The 19,174-nt window shown below is 38.5% G+C and overlaps 1 protein-coding gene across 2 annotated transcripts in view; it reads left to right on the forward strand.

Annotated features, from left to right (window-relative positions):
• FRY (FRY microtubule binding protein) overlaps positions 1-19,174 on the forward strand; it is a 179,370-nt gene that overhangs the window by 74,878 nt on the left and 85,318 nt on the right. For both annotated transcript variants that reach the window (XM_084279472.1, XM_084279471.1), the window contains exons 14-24: positions 8-94; positions 2,563-2,734; positions 4,231-4,363; positions 8,413-8,520; positions 12,967-13,222; positions 14,293-14,475; positions 15,266-15,352; positions 16,897-17,156; positions 17,469-17,658; positions 18,443-18,567; positions 18,746-18,803. In XM_084279472.1, the coding sequence (XP_084135598.1) occupies positions 8-94; positions 2,563-2,734; positions 4,231-4,363; positions 8,413-8,520; positions 12,967-13,222; positions 14,293-14,475; positions 15,266-15,352; positions 16,897-17,156; positions 17,469-17,658; positions 18,443-18,567; positions 18,746-18,803 (1,659 nt within the window). The remainder of the gene's footprint in view (positions 1-7; positions 95-2,562; positions 2,735-4,230; positions 4,364-8,412; positions 8,521-12,966; positions 13,223-14,292; positions 14,476-15,265; positions 15,353-16,896; positions 17,157-17,468; positions 17,659-18,442; positions 18,568-18,745; positions 18,804-19,174) is intronic.

The raw sequence follows: 19,174 nt of genomic DNA on the forward strand, positions 1-19,174 counted from the left end.
ATTGTAGGAACGTTTAGATTTTGCAATGAAAGAAATTATCTTTGACTTCCTTTGTGTTGGGAAACCAGCGAAAGCTTTCAGTCTCAACCCTGAGGTATGATGCACATCTTCATTTTTTGGCGTTAGGATAAACGATATTGTGCTGCATTTAATTTCTGGTTACATTCTAGGCATGCTTTGACCTTTGTACAGTTTTGAGGCCAAATCTTAAACTTGCTTTATTGATAAAATACATCTGGGGACTTGATCTGTGAAAGGTCACATTGTTTCTGTCTGTCTCGTGTTTCCTTAGTGAAGATTAGCAAATGGGAAGTAGTGCAAATGCATAAAACAAAAAGATATAAAATTACTGATCACTGTGCACTGGGGGGCATCAGGAGGAGTGTGGCCAGCAGGTCACAGGAGGGGATCCTCCCCCTCTACTCTGCCTTGGTCATGCCCCACCTGGAGTATTGTGTCCAGTTCTGGGCTCCCTGGGGTAAAAAAGACAGGGATCTCCTGGAGAGAGTCCAGAGGAGGCTACAAAGATGATGAAGGGCCTGGAGCATCTCCCCTGTGAGGAAAGGCTGAGTGAGCTGGGACTGTTCAGCCTGGAGAAAAGAAGACTAAGGGGGGACCTTACGAATGTTTATAAATATCTGAAGTATGGGATGCAGGGGGAATCAGCCAGCCCCTTTTCAGTGCTCTGTGGAGACAGGACAAGGGGCAATGGCTGCAAGTTGGAGCACAGGGAGTTCCACCCCAACATGGGGAAGAACTTTTCCCCAGTGAGGGTGCCAGAGCCCTGGGACAGGCTGCCCAGGGAGGTGGTGGAGTCTCCATCTCTGGAGAGATTCCAGCCCCGTCTGGACGCCTGTCTGTGCAATATGAGCTGGGGAGCTGCTTTGGCAGGGGGGTTGGACCCCATGATCTCTCCAGGTCCCTTCCAACCCCTATGATTCTATGATTGGGTCCTTGTCACCCTTCTGTTGTTATATGCAATATATTAACTATTTTAATATAAAAATAAATTTTCTGTAACAATTTTCATGGTTTTCAAAATAGTTTTACTGAAAAAGAGTATGTGTTGCAGAAATTGAAGTTGACAAGAAAAAAACTCTAATAGCACTCTGATGGTTTAAGCTCCACTACTGCTGGTGTCATGACTCAGCTTCCTAGTCAGCTTCCTCTAGAGAAAACAATCAGAAATTTTAAAAACTTATAAAAAAAAATCTGGTAAAATAATGAACAATTCTCTTAAACATAGTGTATTCACTTCTTATTTTGAAAGCATTTCCATTTGAAAATCAAGGATAAACACATGAAAAAGAAAAAACATTTGTGATCATCCCATAAAACATGCTTATTAATCTTGCATTATTAACCAGCTTATCTATTCACTAAGATGTTAAAATAGAATGAGTTACCTTACAAAAATTATACTTGATATCAAAAATAATTTGGGAAAGCTGACTAAATTTTTACTGTCAAAAGCAGCAGAAATTAAAGGCAAGCTTTACTTTGAGCACACCTTTAATCTTTTTTAGCAGAATAAAGAAAAATGTGACAGAATTCTTCAGCAGGCTGTCTCCATCAGGGGCTGGGTCAGTCACCTGTATGAATGTCCTGCACAGGATGTTGTGTGTCAGCACTGCAGGAAGCTGAGGCTGTAATGAATGGACATAATCCACTGCTTCTTGATGAATCAACACCTGAAATGTCACTGTTTCTCAACAACAGTTTCAGTCCAAACCCAATGAAATAATAAGGCTACTTTTTGATGTACATAGACTTTAGTGTTCAATACCCATAATCTAGGTAAATATAGAATCATAGAATGATAGAATGGCATGGGTTGGAAGGGACCCCAAGGATCATAGAGCTCCAAGCCCCCTGACACAGGCTGGGACACCAACCTCCAGGCCTGGAGCTACACAAGGCTGCCCAGGGCCCCATCCAACCTGGCCTTGAACACCTCCAGGGATGGGGCATCCACCACCTCTCTGGGCAGTCTGTTCCAGCACCTCTGTACCTCTGGGGGGCTGTAAATAGGACTGCCTGTGAGGTTTTGTAATGTGTTCCTGGGAAATTACAATCATTCTGGCCTTTTAACTTCTGCAATGCAAAGCTTGCAAGCTTTCCTCTGGTGAATGCCCTGAAGACATTCAGGTCATTTGGCCTCATCTTCCCAATGTTTTCACATTGCCATTTTGGTGCTGAGCACCATTTCAGACCTTTCACACAGTATGTGTTTGAAACACTTACTAATCTTCGGTCATAATGACAATATAGGACATCAGTTTTAACTGAATCACAGAATCACAAGGTTGGAAAAGATCTTTGAAGATCATCAAGTCCAACCATTCCCATCCTAAGCTAAACCAGACCCCTAAGTACCTCATCTACTCTTTTTTTGAACACATCCAGGGAAGGTGACTCAACCCCCTCCCTGGGCAGCCTGTTCCAGGCCCTGGAACAACAAACACTGGCAAGAAGATACTCAACATTTCAACGTGATTGGAAAATATGAGAAAAAATGTGATTATTTCATTCTGATATTAATTTATCTATTGATCTTTACAGAGAATGAATATTGGTCTGAGAGCTTTCTTGGTAATTGCTGATAGCTTGCAGCAAAAAGACGGCGAACCTCCAATGCCAGTGACTGGAGCTGTCCTTCCCTCTGGAAACACCCTCAGAGTGAAGAAAACCTATTTGAGCAAAACTCTGACAGAGGAGGAAGCTAAAATGATAGGTCAGTAAGAATGGAGAATATAGGAACTTGGGTGACAATGAATGTGAAAAAGTCTTAAGTATGTGAGCAGAATAATTTCCTACTGCTAAGTATTCAGTTGATTATTGTAAGCATTTACTTTATTGTTCATTCTAATGAAAAATATGGTTTAGTTTTACAGATACTGGTTTTTAATTATTTTCAGGGAAAGTCCTCAGTCATGCTACACAGGTGGTGGCAACCCTGTGCTCAGAAATTGTACCAGCTTTGAAAAACAGCAAAAAATCCTTTTATAACCTCATTTTAATTGCAGTATCTCACACCCTGTAAGACTTTCAAAATGTTACTGAAGTGCCTAAGGTCAAAATGCCATTACCTTGGGCTTCCTTCATAGTCAGCATAAAGAGAGAATCCCATGCTGAAATAAAAGACCTTCTCTATCATGCCCTGAAGGTGCCTGATTTTCCTGGCAAGAAAGGAAATTTGGCCTCTCACATTATTTAAGTCCTGAAAGTTAAGTGAATCAAATTAAGTCCATGTATTTCTTCATTGGTGCCAGAGACCTGTGTTGCATTATTGCTAGATTATAGTAGTAACATCAAGAAAACAAGCAATGTAAGACCCCCTGCTGTTGAACTGTCCAACAATGGCATCTCCAATTTGTTTTGGTTATTCCTTAAGCATTTGATAATAAATGTTTGCACTATTATATTTTATTAGCAATTTATTCCCTATGTTATGATACAGTGTTGTAGTTTCCATGTATAACATGCAAGAGTAAGATAGGTAATTCCATTATTTTCTTTCACCTTCTACTCTGTCATTGAACTTTTCAGCATATCAGATCCGAAAATGTGTGTAATTTTGGAATTCTAATCTTGCATTGTCTTTATCAAATAGGAAAAGAATTGACTAGAGAAAAGTAAACTATATTGCTCAGTTTTACTATCAAAAATTTCATTAAGAAAATTATAATTTTAGCCTTTGAGGAACATGGAAAAAGTTTTAAAGTGTCTGATGGCTATAAGCTGCTGTGAAGCTGTATGTCTAATACTGTTTTACCCATAAAATATCATGACATTAATTTTCACACCAAATAAGGTTTTGGATACCTCATTCAGAGTCATGTTTTCTCTTTGCCTGTAGTTTTTAAACCTTGCTACTCGATAAAAGCTTTTACTTCTGTCATGAAAAGTCACAAAATACATTATATAACACAGCAAACTGCAGCTTCATTTGACAGTGTAGGGACATACTTTAGGTATTTTTAAATTTTTTTTCTTTGGGGGAAAAAAAAAGTGTATTTATATCCCTTAGGTTATTACAAACAATAGCATTCTTTTTGGAGAGGCAATTCCATCTTAGATTCAGGGTATCATTACCTGTGAAATAAGCTGTTTCACAAGGAAAACATTTTTTCTTAATTCATGCAGCACAGCATGAGTTAAGGAGCTTTCTTTATCAAAATACACCTATCTCTAAATATTTCAAATTATACAAAATGCCTACTGTTGCAGGTATGTCATTATATTATTCTCAAGTAAGAAAAGCCGTGGACAACATCCTCAGACACCTTGACAAAGAAGTGGGGCGGTGCATGATGCTGACCAACATACAGATGCTGAACAAAGAACCTGAAGACATGATTACGTGAGTGCTCAAGACCAGTAAATCCCATAATACACTGAGATGCACTTTCAGAACTTTCCCTCTGTTTCTGTCTACCACGAGTCATCAGAGAAACAGCAAGAAACAGGAACAGTTAGCTTAGTATACACTTTGAAAAACTGTTTATGAGGACTTGACTGTACCTCTTTGAGTGTTGCAGTGTTTGGAATTGAATTTACACTTTGGAAGTAGCTAAAAACCCACTTGTGAATCCTGTGAATGTTTAGATGGGTAGAAGTTGAAAGCCTGACGTGGAAAACCTTTCAGCATATGCTCAGAGTACTGTTTCAGGGTATACTTACATCCCTGATTTTCAAAATCAATGCAACAAATTCTGTAAATCCTTATTAATAACAATAATAATCTCTCCAAAATGCCCTTATTATTCATGCCTGTAATCAAAATCGAATCTTAATTAAAAACCCAAGTCATTTTGTGGTAACAGTCTTGGATTTAAGCTGTTCCCCACTGGAACAGAAACAAACCAGCAGTGTTGAACAGCAGTATTTTGCACTGTCACCCAAAATGATTAATGAGGGAAGTTTCCTGTAGAGACTTGTAGTGAGGGGAGCATCTAGTAGACTTGAGAGACCCAGAGACATCATCATTTGCTGATACATGCAGAGCACCCATGCTAGAGATCCCAACTGTAGAGACCTTGCTTATCTTTCCTGTTACAGGGGTAGACAGGGTAGTTATGCTGGAAGAGAAACAACCCCTAAGAAAGAATTCATTACCATGAGTAATAAGTAAACTGCAATGACTGGCCAAATTCAACTGCCTTTTACAGCTGATACAATCCTAATGTCATTTCTCTGCCCAGGCTTGTTGCTGTGTCTGTTTAGATGAGGCTTTAAGATCTTTCTGACTTTAGCACTGTCTTACTTTATTTATATCAATATTACTATCTGGTAATATTTAATACTTTTTGTAGTACTACCCAGTATACTGCTTAGTAGTCACAGCCAGTTTTCATAAACATTTTGGGTATCCACATTTTGGGTATCCAGGCTTTTGGGAGAGGGTAGAAAAGTTTTGAAACTTATATTTTATTCCTAAAAGATAACTGCATAGTAAAACCTGGAGCATTTAGATAAGAAGTGTACTTAACCTAAGCTGTAAATGTCCTTTCTATGGTTTCTTTGTACCACTGAAGTGCTGTTTAGTTTTAGAGGCAGTGAACAAATAGGCTTAAAAGAATTTTAAATTTCAGAAAGTCTTATGGTTTGGTAGTAACTTTTGTCAAAGGCATAAAGATTTTAAAGGTAGAAGATCTAGACATGTAGGTTACTGTATATTTTGTTGTACTTTACAGCCAGGTGAGCTGTAACTTAATAGATACACATGAAAGGAAAAGACATTAGAACACATTTTTACTTGTTCTTCCAAGGAAAATAATATCTGAGATGCTTAATTATCAGTCAGTGTAACTCATGAAAAACATCATCATTACCTGCTACTATCAGCATTTAAAATGCTCCTTTAAAAAATGCATTTTTGATGATAACTGGAAAAGCAAATATGATTTTATGTAAGTGCTTATCAGTCCAGACACAGAGCTTCATACTTCACAAGGGTTACTGATTTATTTTGAGTTTTATGGGCTTTAATACGTAGATACAGAATTTATTATTGAAGCAGTAAATGCCACTCTGAAGAGTCTTACTGAAATCCTGACTAAGGAGTGCCCTTTGCATCCTCCATTGGGATATGAATTTCAATGCTGGTTGTAATTCCTTTCCAACAGCCTGTCAGAATAGGACATCCATTTTTCTAATGTACAAACCTGTCCTTGCAAGTACTTCAGAGATTTTTCCTGACAGTACCTAACCATAATCTGATACTGCTTGTATGGAAACAGAAGCTTCCAGGTGAGGACAGATGTCATTGTGTTCACAGAGCTCATCCTGTTGGATCATGAGTCAGCCAGAGATGACTGCAGAGCCCTTAGAGCCCCCCCTTGCCAGACACTTTTCATGCTGTGTCTGGTAGCTCAGATAAGTTGGAAACTTGAGCCTCAGATTTGGATCTTCTCCTGCTAGTCTTCCAAGCAGCTGATAAACCAATGAGCACCTACAGATTTTCCAATTATAAATAATTACTCATTTGTCTTCATAACAGTTTCCTCTCAGACTTTCATTTCACTTACCTCCATTTTAAATACACAAACTGTCTACCCTTTCCTTTATAATAAGGAAACAGCAAAGTTCACTTTCAGCTTCAGGTCAGCAAGGAAGACTCATTGGTTTGCCTGCAGATAAAATTACTGGTAGCACTTTAGTGATTACAACTGTAAAAATACAATGTTTTGCAGTAGTTACTCATGAAATTTGCATTAGCAATAGTGGCTCAAAGTTTATAACCAAGTTCTCAAATGAGATGTGGCATTTTACTCTTTTTCAAGCCAATTGCTGACACCTTCTTTCAAGTTCTTTCTGTTAGGATACAGGTACAATGAGATAGGGGTAATTCATTGTGAAAATAGTTTCCACTCATTGTACAATTGTAAATCAGTAGATTAAATCATATCATTTTATTAATGTAATACATATCCATGCTGGGAAGTATTTAGGGTGTTAAGAGAAAGACTGCTGTTCACTAAAAAACCTCTTTGAATTAAGTAAGCCTAGTGTCAGTTTATGCCTTTTCTGTACCTATTATTTCCATGAATGCTCATTGTTAATCTATAAACCTTATTTTAGACTTCTGAGATGGTATTACATTAACACTTTCTCTGTGACTGAACACAGAGGTAAAGTATCCAAATGCAATGTCCTCTGTTGGGTAGAGAGGCAGAGTAATGCAGTAACTGGGGCATTGGACAAGGGTGATAGCTTTGTTTTCTGTTCTGTCACTGATTTTAAGTGTGGTGTGAAGTAGCTTACAATGCTTCTTGGTGTCCCTCTTCCCCCCCCCCCATTGTTTTCTAGTTCAATCAGAAGCATATTAAAGCAGGAACAGTCTTTCTCTGCATGTTTGTAATTGGGTCCTTGAATAGTGACCTTGATCTTTTGATTCCTCTAAAGCATATTACAGGCTAATAATTAGTAATATTGTGGGAAAGACTGTACTGTTTGAAGTGCTGTTATGCTTTGGTTATTTCCTGTATACTCCATTGTAAAATAATTGATCACTGTGTTAAAAATGAGTAAATAAATCCTAACATTTTGGGGTCTGTGTGAAGGACTCCTTTGGTCTGCATTCTTACCAGAAAAATTTGGAACAAGTCAGATAGAGACTGCATCTGTTGTGAAAACAATCAACAGATGAAATTTTTGCTACTTTTAGAAAACTTAAGGACTCCCAACCTAGATTTTGGGTCATGGTGAACTTTAGATTCAATCACTTTCCCAGGCTGTTAAGGAGCAGTTGAGCTATTCCAGATTAGAACAGCCTTGGCTGGGGCTAATAAAACATGTTTTAGCTGGTAACAGCTGCTAAAGTGCTGCTATCAGGCAAGGATCAGCAGAAACTCTGTGGCCATACCTACCTCTAAATGATGCTTCATGTGTGATTTCCACAGATCTGTGCCCTGGTGAGAGCACCTGTACAAAGCTTCAGCCTTGTTATCTGGGCTTCTTACAATCTTGCTGTTTGCTTTACACAGTTGGTGTTACACAGCTGCACTGTGGTGGGGAGCACTCCAGCTCTTTCCTCATTGCTTCATCCAAATCTTGCATCATGCAGAAGCCAATTTTGATGGAGGAACTCTCATACTTTATAACTCCATCTTGATATATCAGCCAGTTGTTCTCAGAGAGAAAAAAAATAAGTCAGTAATATCTGATTTTTCAAGCACTCTATAGACATGATGCATGAAAAGTGTCCAAAGCAAACCCATTTATTCCATGGAAACATTTATTCATGTTTCCTTCTTATTTCACTTGTAAGGTCTAGCTTTCTGTCCTGATGTCCTTACTAGGCCTCTGGCATTATGTCCATCCCTTTTCTGAAAAAAACAAAACCTGTAGGTGGATCGTTTAACACAGTTTTTTATTCAACTTAGTGAAAATTCTATTTTAATTTTTCAGTGGTGAAAGAAAACCAAAAATCGATCTGTTCAGGACATGTGTCGCTGCCATTCCTCGCCTACTTCCTGATGGGATGTCAAAACTCGAGTTGATTGACTTGCTGGCAAGGTAAGCTCTTCAAGCATTAAATGACTGCTCAAGTACCACAGAATCATAGAATGGCATGGGTTGGAAGGGACCCCAAGGATCACAGAGCTCCAACCCCCCTGCCACAGGCAGGGACACCAACCTCCAGGCCTGGAGCTACACAAGGCTGCCCAGGGCCCCATCCAACCTGGCCTTGAACACCTCCAGGGACGGAGCATCCACCCCCTCTCTGGGCAGCCTGTTCCAGCCCCTCACCACTCTCTCTGTAAAAAACTTCCCCCTAAAATCTAATCTAAACCTTCCTTCCTTTAGTTTTAATCCATTCCCCCTTGTCCTGCCATTGTCAATGCCTGTTTATTAGACAAAACCCTGTGCTTATGAAAAAAACCCTGATAATAATGGATAAGACATGAAATCCTCTAACATCTTTTTACAGACATTGTGTTTATATTATAGACTCCTAATTTTATAAGAGAATAGGTCATCCAGAACTCTTTTCCATCAATATACAGGGTATATTATATTCATTATTTTGCATGATATTCACCATTTATTGCCTTTCTTTAACCATCACAGCACTCTAATTAACAGGAGTTAACTTCTTTTCTGTGTAATGGGAAAAGATTAGAGATACTTGTTCAGTTTTGATTTATGATTCTCACATGTCTGTTTGATAAAACAGAATGTGTTAGATGTGCTATATTTTCAAATACTTTAAAAATTATCATCATTGTTTTAATTAAATAAAATTTTTCCTATAAAACAGAAAATAAAGGATGTTTAAGTTTCATATTCCCCCTGTTTGGGTGTCTATTGAGTTTATCTAGGTCGACTTCACTGAAAAAGGTAGTTTACAACACATGACTGCTAAAGCAGTTTAGGTTTCAAGATGTCAAATCAGTGACTTACTGCAAATAATTAGGAAAGCAGGTACCAGTCAGTGCAGAAATGTCTGTTGCATCCCAGCTTTTAGCATCTACATCAAAGATGTAGTGTTATTTATCCAAGTGGAATATGGTGGTAAATGAATCCACTAGGCCTTTGCAGCATATTGCTCTCAGGTAACTGTGGCAAAGCAATCTCTGCAACTCTGTTCTTGCTTTTGAAGTCTCTTTGAGGAGCGACAGGTGTGGGAGGCAGAGGGTCACATGAAAAGCAGATTTTTCTGCTCTATGAACACCCAGCTCCCAGTGATGTGCTTAAACAGTGAAACAATTAATTCTGCTGGCAGTAAAGAGTGCAGACAGCCAAACAAGCCAAAATTGCAGCCAGTGGTAGATCTGCTGTGGTACGTGGCCAGGTTAATTTCCTTGTTTACATCCTTGGCTATAAATCAGTAGTGGGTTGTTTATTTTAGATCATTAGATTATCAAATTATACAGATACCATATTAAACAGTAACATCAGTTCTGCTTAAGGGAAATGAAAAGGACATGTTTTCCTTTAATCCCATATTTTAACTAGCTTTCTATCCGAAGTAATGGCCTTAACTGAGGTGGGAGAGAGCACATATCCATTCTGGTCACAGCTCTTCAATCACAGATGGTTGTCAAGGTCAGACCCATCACTACCATTAAGAGAGTTTGGACACTAATGTGGATTTCATAGGATCACAGACTGGTTTGGCTTGGAAGGGACCTCAAAGACCATCCAGTCCCAGCCCCCCTGCCATGGGCAGGGACACCTCCACTAGACCAGGTTGCCCAACCTGGCCTTGAACAGTGCCAGGGATGGGACACCCACAGCTTCTCAGGGCAAAGAAAAGTTCATAAATTGGTGCTTCCCTCCTTAAGTCTCCCAACTGTCAATGTAACCACTGATCTATATTCTATCATTAAACTTCAAGCAGAAAAGTTCAGTTGTGATTCTTTAGCCACAAGCAGTTTGTAAGCACTTCTTGGGTCATTGTTGTTCTGTGACAATGCAAGCAGTAGGTCTGCTGGGTTATCTGGTTCAGACTGTGAGAAATGGACATATGGGTCCAGATATACCACTTCTCCCAGTTATGAAAATGTAGTCCCAGCAGTTCCACGGAACACTGCATCACGTGTCTTTTCTGGTTCATGAACTAAAATCAATGCAATGGTAAAAAATCTTTGAAGAGTTGACATTTCAGCACCTCTGTTTTTGAAAAGAACTTGAGAAGCTTCTTCAGCCAGGGATTTGTGTGGGGCTGGAAAGCTGTTAAATACTGTCTTTTCACTAAAAACAAAACAACGTCTTTGGGTTAATGGGTTCTTTTATTCACAGTTTGATTTTGAATTTTTCATCCTGACAACAGATGTGTCCTTTAGCTTTTTCCAGGAGGAGTCTGTAACTCAGCAGCTAGACTTTCTTCCAGGACAGCTGTATCCAAATTATAAACCATCAAGCAGATGTCAAGTACCTTTTGCCCTTTCACTGCCCACTGAAACCATTCATTAAAAATTCCCAAGTAGGTCTTAAATTTAACTGACCCAAGTGCAAACAAACAAACTAACATTTACTTGCTTCCTCAAGCTGCCTGTCATAGAGTGGAAATACATAGATGCATTCTTACTCTTGGGTTGGATTCAGTCTCATTTGCTAACGCCGTTGCGCGGTAACTTGGGCTTGGGGACATGTGTCTTTTGTATCCTCTTCTTCTGTTATTGCTTTGTGTCATTGTGGAAGTCGTTTCATGGATGACTTAATCATAGTCCCAGGGGCTTCACTTGTTTTTCTGGTTTTGGCATTCCAAAGAGGAGACAAAAATGGTCCTTTTTTTTAGCACAACAAAATACTGTTTCCAAATTTATATAGAAAGTCATGTGGTTATTAAAGCATAACAGTTATTTTTGGAGTCATATTCACCAGGGCTGAAGTTTCATGGCAGTTGCTTTCCTTTGACTTAAATGAAATGTCCCCTGCCTCCCAATTAAGCAGCTATAATGAATCAAATTAGTTATGATCCAAATCTCATCATACACTTCCAACTGCATGCAATTTTGTTGCACTCTGTTTGGCTGTTTGGGGTTTTTTCTCCTAGCTTTCTGTCCATTTCTTTAAAATGGGTCCTCAATTTCAGCTATGCAGATTAAATGTAGATAAAATACTTTGAAAATGAGTTCTAACATACTACAGAAAATTGCAGTCTCATGGGTAATTAAAACAAAATGCAACATAAAGGCAACGAACCACAAACTGAAGAACACACTGCTCTGAACTTACTTATTCTGCCAAGCCACCAATACAGAAGTGCTTTGATAATTTTTGTGTCAAAACAAAGGATAAAGAATCTTTATGTTGAAAAGAAACACAACATGATGCAAAAGCAAAAGGAAATACAATTTTAAAATGGGATCTACAAGTCTTTCAAAAGGACTTCAGGGTGTCCAGTGTATTTTCAAAAGCATGGAAAGTCATGAGTCTGTTTTCCCCATTTCCCAATCCTAAATTGTTTAAAACTTGAGGCAGTTTTTTAATTCAAGTGCTTCTTTTTACTTCTTTCGAAGGTTTGCTTTCAATAGTTGTGATTCACTATTTGGCTACAGATTTGTTTTAACTGTTAGGCAGGTGAGGTGTGTTTATATCATAAGTAATCAAATCAATACATACATTTTGAAATTCTGTAGTATCCTGCAAGCCTTTTATTATCCTAACTAAATTGAAGTTAATTTATAAGTGAGTAAATTGAAAGTCTAGTTGGTTTGGGGAGATTGCAAAGTTGCCAGATTCAGAGTTATCACAGAATCACAAGGTTAGAAAGGACCTTTGAGGATAATCAAGTCCAACCATTCCCATCCTAAGCTAAACCAGATCCCTAAGTACCTCATCTACCCTTTTTTTGAACACATCCAGGGAAGGTGACTCAACCCCCTCCCTGGGCAGCCTGTTCCAGGCCCTGACAACTCTTTCAGGAAAAACTCTTTTCCTAACATCTAACCTGAACCTGCCCTGGCACAGCTTCATGCCATTGCCCCTTGTCCCATCTCCTGTCCCCTGGCTGAAGAGACCATCGCCCACCTCTCTACAACCTCCCTTCAGGTAGTTGTAGGTGGGGAGAAGGTCTCCCCTCAGCCTCCTCTTCTCCAGGCTCAACATCCCCAGCTCCCTCAGCCGCTCCTCAGAGGATTTGCCCTCCAGCCCCTTCCCCAGCCTGGTTGCCCTTCTCTGCACTCGCTCCAAGACCTCAATGTCCTTCTGATGGTGAGGAGCCCAGAACTGGACACAGTACTTTGTGTGTACTTTGAAGATAACTGTCTTTCAGGTGTGGAATAAAACCTTCTTTTGGATCCATGAATATTTTAGGTGTTGCAAGCATTAGCATATAAAAACACGTTAAGGATGTTAATTGTGGTCAGTAATAACAAAACCCTGATAGCATCATTGAAAATTAGATTGTCGTTGGGAATTTTCTGTCCCATTATTTTAGCAAGAAACATATGCTCCTTCCCACAATAAACACTCCTTAGATTGTCATTACCTGACACTTACTTTTACTTGCAGGCTGTCTATCCATATGGATGATGAACTTCGCCACATTGCACAGAATTCTCTTCAGGGTCTACTTGTGGACTTTGTTGACTGGAGGGAGGATGTCCTCTTTGGTTTTACTAATTTTCTGCTACGTGAAGTGAATGATATGCATCATACCCTTCTTGATACTTCACTGAAGTTGCTGCTACAGTTGCTTACACAATGGAAGCTTGTAATACACACTCCAGGGAAAGCTTCTGAACAGGCAAAAACCAGATCTGCAGAGGTATGAAATCAAGAGATCTGTGTCCTAACATTTATATTAAGTGAAAGCAGAAATTATGCTGCTTGGTATTGCTGTGGTTTGTGTATTTTTTATTTACTCACCTGAGAAGAATTCACTATGTAAGATTTTTTTAAGGTAATTAGTTCAGCTGTCTTTTGAGGACAGCTATGTCCTTGTGTAACACAGCAGATGTTAGCCTGGTTGAGCAACATAAGAGAATGCATGTCAAACTTGAAATAGGCACATCAAGAAAAGCACATAAAGTGAAATATGTCTATGTAGATGTGGCAGAAGGACATTTTCCCAGGACTGAAACTGATTGATAATGCTAGTGGGAACACTGAGCAGAGTGACGTGGAGCTTCCTTTCCCGTAGCCGTTTCATTTGGTTGATTCAAAACCATCAAAGAACCCAATTGTTTCTACAGCCTGCTGTCTCCATGCATTACAAACATTCCTGGGAACTGAACAGCTTTGCTTGGGCGCCTCCCATCTGCACTGTCCCACAGATAATTTCACTATGAGAGATGATTTTCAGGCTTCTTATTTCCTAACCCAATCACAGTGGAAATTTGTGCCTTGGGGCAAGCATGATGTCTGCTTTATATTGCAGAGGACCACCAATAAGCCATAATAGTATTACAAGAAATGCAGAAAAGGGAAAGCCTCACATATTTTTCAGTAAATATTGTTACAAATTACAGATGGGCTGAGGTTCTGGAGGCCACCTACTAGGCTAAGGACCCAAGGACTTGGGGTCTGAAGTAGAAAAAGTGTGAAGTCTTCACAATCTGACTTACCCATTTATTTTTTCAGTGGGTAGTTGAATTGGAAACTGGAGGGAGGGGTTTGGCCAAAGGACTCTGCTTATATATTGGTTTTGTGGAACAAGGTAACTTAAAGCAACAAAACTTGGTTGGTTGAGGAAATGCTGCCAGTCTTCTACTTCAGTATTTACATGGGCTCTGGATTTTGTTTCTTTACATGTCTTTGTTAAATAGACTTTTTTTCTTGGAGACCTGGTTTCCAGCCACTATCACTCAATTTTATCCCCCTTACACTGTTCTGCAGTTGATACCAAATGGATCCAGCCACAGGATACAATCTGAAAGAAGCCCCTATTCCAATGTCCTACATGCAGTCGAAGGATTTGCACTTGTTCTGCTGTGTAGTTTCCAGGTTGCCACACGTAAGCTGGCTGTTCTAATCCTCCGAGAGATCCGTGCTTTATTTCTGGCCCTTGGCCAAGCAGAGGTATGATTTCCCTTTTCTAGAACTCTGAATTAAAATTGTTCCAAAGATAAAGCTCAAAAACTGCTATTACAGTTGCTTTCAAGGTAATTGCTGCAGTGTAGCATCTTACCATTTCTGTTTGCCTTAACACTGGAGACCTTTCTGTGTACCCAACAATGTAACATTAATAACATATGCCCTATGCAGGAATTTGAAGGAAAACATGTACAGCAGCTTAATATTTTATCTTGGCATGATGTGGCTGCAAAAGACACTGGGAAAACTTTTGGATCCTTTTTGTATTGTCAGGATTATAAATTTATATTGGAAATTAAATTCATTCCTGTAGCACAGCATTTTGCAAAAAAAAACCCACAGCATAATACACATTTAAGATTATTCACATACATTTTCATTCTATAGTAAATACCTCTGAGTTGTTTTTTATTGATATAGAAATATGGAGAGTCATGTTGTGTGTTGGCAGTCACAGGTCAGCGAGCCACTGAAATGCCTAAGAACACAAATATGTGTGTTCACAGCAAAGGAATGCTTTAATCAACAGTAAGCTAATTTGTCAGTCTTTTGATACCAGCTACCCAAAGTCATTTGGGGTTTTCTACAACCTAGACTTGCCTCTGAGCTTTAATATGAAAAAGACAACATGCACCCAGAGTTACCAATTAATATTTCTTGCCATTTGAGATTTATGTCACAATTCTTAGGTGGTTCTGTTTCATGTACCAGAAAAATAAGAAGGGAAATAATTTGGTCAGGAGAGCTGTTAACTCGTGTTCTCTGTGTTATACAGGATGATGACAGGCCTATGATTGATGTCATGGATCAGTTGAGTTCTTCTATTCTTGAAAGTTTTATTCATGTGGCTGTTTCAGATTCAGTAAGTACTACTTTACTGTTACTGCCAGTGTTTACATAGCCCATGGACATAAGTAGTATCAGACATGACTAAAATACAAAGCTGCTAGAAATCAAAGGAATCACACAGCTTCAAGGCTCCAACCATCTACCCAAGATCTCCATGGCTCCACAGTGTCCCAGACAATCTGTTCCATGAAAAAAGCACACTGTGGATATAGAAGATAGTACCTATAGGGGAAAAAAAATCCAAACAGCCAACAACTACCTTTATAATCAAAGCTACCTAGATCTTGCTTCTGGATGTGTGACCTGCATCCAAAAAAAACCCTATTGAGAAGGTGGTGTTTCCAGCACCAACTCATGTGTGGGCACTTAGAAATCACTGTTACCATCTGTTCCAGAAGGAATTAAGCTTTATCTCCCTACAAACCTTGCCCTAATCTCTAGAGTAATGTGCAGCTGGGGTGAATCCCCACTTTTACTCTTTCATGGGCCTGATGTGTCTGATGTGCCACCAGAGGAAGGGGACATTGAACTGGTGGTGTAGTTGGGCACCTGAAAACAAGAAAATTGAGGGGTTGGAAACTGAGCAAGCAAGAGACATTCCAATTCTTTAACCCAGGAATTAAAAAAAAATCAGCTGAAATAACAGGACCTGGGTTTGGGTGTTGCAGTTTCTGTAAGCAAAGTTTTGGATTTTGTACTTTAATTCTGTGCATTAATAATACAGCAAAACAAATGTGTTGCTGGTGTACCTGGTTTCTGGTAAGTACAGCAAAGAGTGGTAGAGATTACTTTTCTAGTAGCAGACACAGGATGCAGGCAACTGTTACATCCTATTTGAGGTCTGATAAGTGAATAATAAGGATGCCAGACTACATGTGTTTTAAGTTTTCATTCCACAATGTTCTCTTCTTAAGTCAAAATCTAAATTACAGTACAGAAATGGTTTGTTGATATGAGGACCCTACTTGCTACTGAAGGCAGCAGGTTTTAAAGTGGATTAAAACTTCTTAAGTGCCTGCTTCAGCCTCTTAATTCCCTACATGCATAATCAAATGCCCTGATGAATTCTGAGGAACATTTATTAATAGCATTGGTATTTATCATACTGTCATAGCTTGTAGGAGTCTTAATCATGGGCTGAGGTTCTGTCTGGCTGTTCAGACAATGAACATAAGGACAGTCTGTATCTATTGCAGATTGCTGTCTCATACAAGAGGCAGTGGATGAGTGCAGGCAGCAAGGAGAGTAGAAAGTAACCACGAGATCATATTGATCAGCATGATCAATTGTTAGCATAGATTTTAAGGGCAAGTTATCATGCCCATCACAGTAGATAGGAGCTTTAAGGAAAAACCAGAGGGGAAAAACAAGGTAAGTCTTCCCAGCATTGGAAAAAAGCTCCTCCTGAGTGAAAGGGCAATTGGGACAAGTGGTATAAAAGTGCTGGTCTAAAAAATCCAACAGAAGTGGGCCTTGGAGCACGAAACTAAAGACAAGCACTGAGGGAGAACAAATAAATGACTGTCACTGTGATATTTTTATCTTTTCTCTACATAGACAACAATCCCATTAACACACAGCGTGGATTTGCAGTGGCTGGTGGAGTGGAATGCTGTTCTAGTAAATAGCCATTATGATGTGAAAAGTCCTTCCCATGTCTGGATATTTGCACAGTCTGTTAAAGACCCATGGGTTCTCTGTCTCTTCAGTTTTCTTAGACAAGAAAATTTGCCAAAACACTGTCCTACAGCTCTCAGCTACGCTTGGCCATACGCTTTCACAAGGCTACAGTTGATAATGCCTCTTGTGGACCCAAAGTAAGTGACAACCTGCATTTAACTTTCATTTTATGGGTTGTATGATTTTAATTCAAGATTTTTTTTCATCTCATGTTTTAGTGTCAGTCTGTAAATCCTTCAGGGTGCTACCCAAACATTCAGTTTTGAGTTTCATAATTGCAACTTGTAAGGTATAAAACTAGAGTTTCATTGATTTTTCCCATTGTATCATGTCCTGTTGAACAGCAACTGGTGGTTACACAGCATGTTTTATTCCCTCTTTCTTTAAGATAGTGTGTAATTAAGACTAGGAAAATATTTTAATAACTTTCATTTCTTTTTGAATTCTAGTATTCCTGTTAATGCAAAGAAAACAAGTACAGCAGGCAGTGGTGACAACTATGTTACTTTGTGGAGAAACTATCTCATTCTCTGTTTTGGAGTAGCAAAACCCAGTATTATGAGCCCAGGACACTTACGTGCTTCAACACCAGAGATAATGGCTACCACTCCTGATGGAACAGTGAACTATGACAATAAGGTGATGCATCCTCTTCCCAGCATATTATTCATTTAGGAGAGTCCATGTAAAATCATACCCTGAAGAAAATATTTCAGTTAGGGGAATATTTTTATATATGCAAACTGTTTAAGGCACAGAATTAACAACTAAAACATCTGTCTCATCTGAATTGACGTGATATGTCAATAAATATTTGGCAAAAGCCATGCCATTTTCAAAATAATTCTTCTTTTTTTGGTGTTTTTTCACCTTGTGGGTGATGAATATTCACATTATAGAAGTTCTGGACATATTCTATGATTCTGTGTTAGGTGTTGTGGCTAACTTTAGTTTGCCACACCCTTTCTTTCCTTGTAGAGCACTCCCAATTTGTACACTTGTAGCACTGGTTAAGCAACAAGGCTGGTTTCTGAATAGACATTGTCTACTATCAGATATGAAGGAACATTATATGAAATACAGTGTCAAGAAGTAGGAACCTGAGAGGAGCAGTGGCTCCACAAATTAAATTACTGGTATATTTTAATGAAACAAAAAATTAAGTATAATATAATCAGAATGAAAGCAGGAAATTTCCAAGGTGTATTCATTTGTTAGGCCTTTATCAAGGTGATTGTGATGTAGCCAACATGTATTTAGTCTGGTGTATTAAAATCCATTATAGTAAAATAATTTCAGCATGTTTTTTAAAGTACATATTGATTCTTGGACAGTGATTTGGGGTTTTTTGTTAAAAAATTGTATTTACTTAATATTGATAATCATGACAATTAAATGTCAATGCTATCTTAATATATTTTAGGCTATTGGAACTCCATCTGTTGGAGTCTTACTAAAGCAGCTAGTGCCTTTGATGAGACTTGAAAGCATAGAAATAACAGAATCACTTGTATTAGGATTTGGAAGAACAAATTCCCTTGTTTTCAGGTACTTCCCCACTTATATTCTCAATTATTTGCATCTAATTCAAATGCATTACTATTGTTGTAATTAAAATATACTCAATCTTTTGTTGCACTTCAGACATTAGTGTTTATTTGTTAAAATATTGATGCTTTTCAGAGGAGACTGGATTTTGATTACAAATTTATTTTTTTCAATTTAGGGAATTAGTAGAAGAACTTCACCCACTAATGAAAGAAGCCCTGGAAAGAAGACCAGAGGTTAGTTGAAGAAATTAAATGTCCTAGTTTGTTTAAACTCCAAAATTAATTTAAAAGTGGTAATTTTGTCTCCTTGAGAGACAAATTAATTATTTTTTACTAAGTAACAATTTAAGCTTTTAGAAGCAAGAAGAATTGTATTAATTGTGTACAAGAATATTACTTAAAATATTCCATTAAATTCTATCCCTGATAGAAAATGTGCAATATAGAAGTCTGTTCTGAGGAAAAATTTCCAGTCAGCTATGAAACCTCATAGGGAACTTGGGTATATTGGACATCTACTTTCCATATCTGGAAAAACTACCTTGTAACACAGCTGGGCTCTAAGCACATTTTTTGGCAGTGTTCAGCAGTGCTTTTTGTTTGCA

The sequence above is a fragment of the Gallinula chloropus genome (genome assembly GCF_964237585.1).
Source record: "Gallinula chloropus genome assembly, chromosome: 1".
NCBI lineage: Eukaryota > Metazoa > Chordata > Aves > Gruiformes > Rallidae > Gallinula > Gallinula chloropus.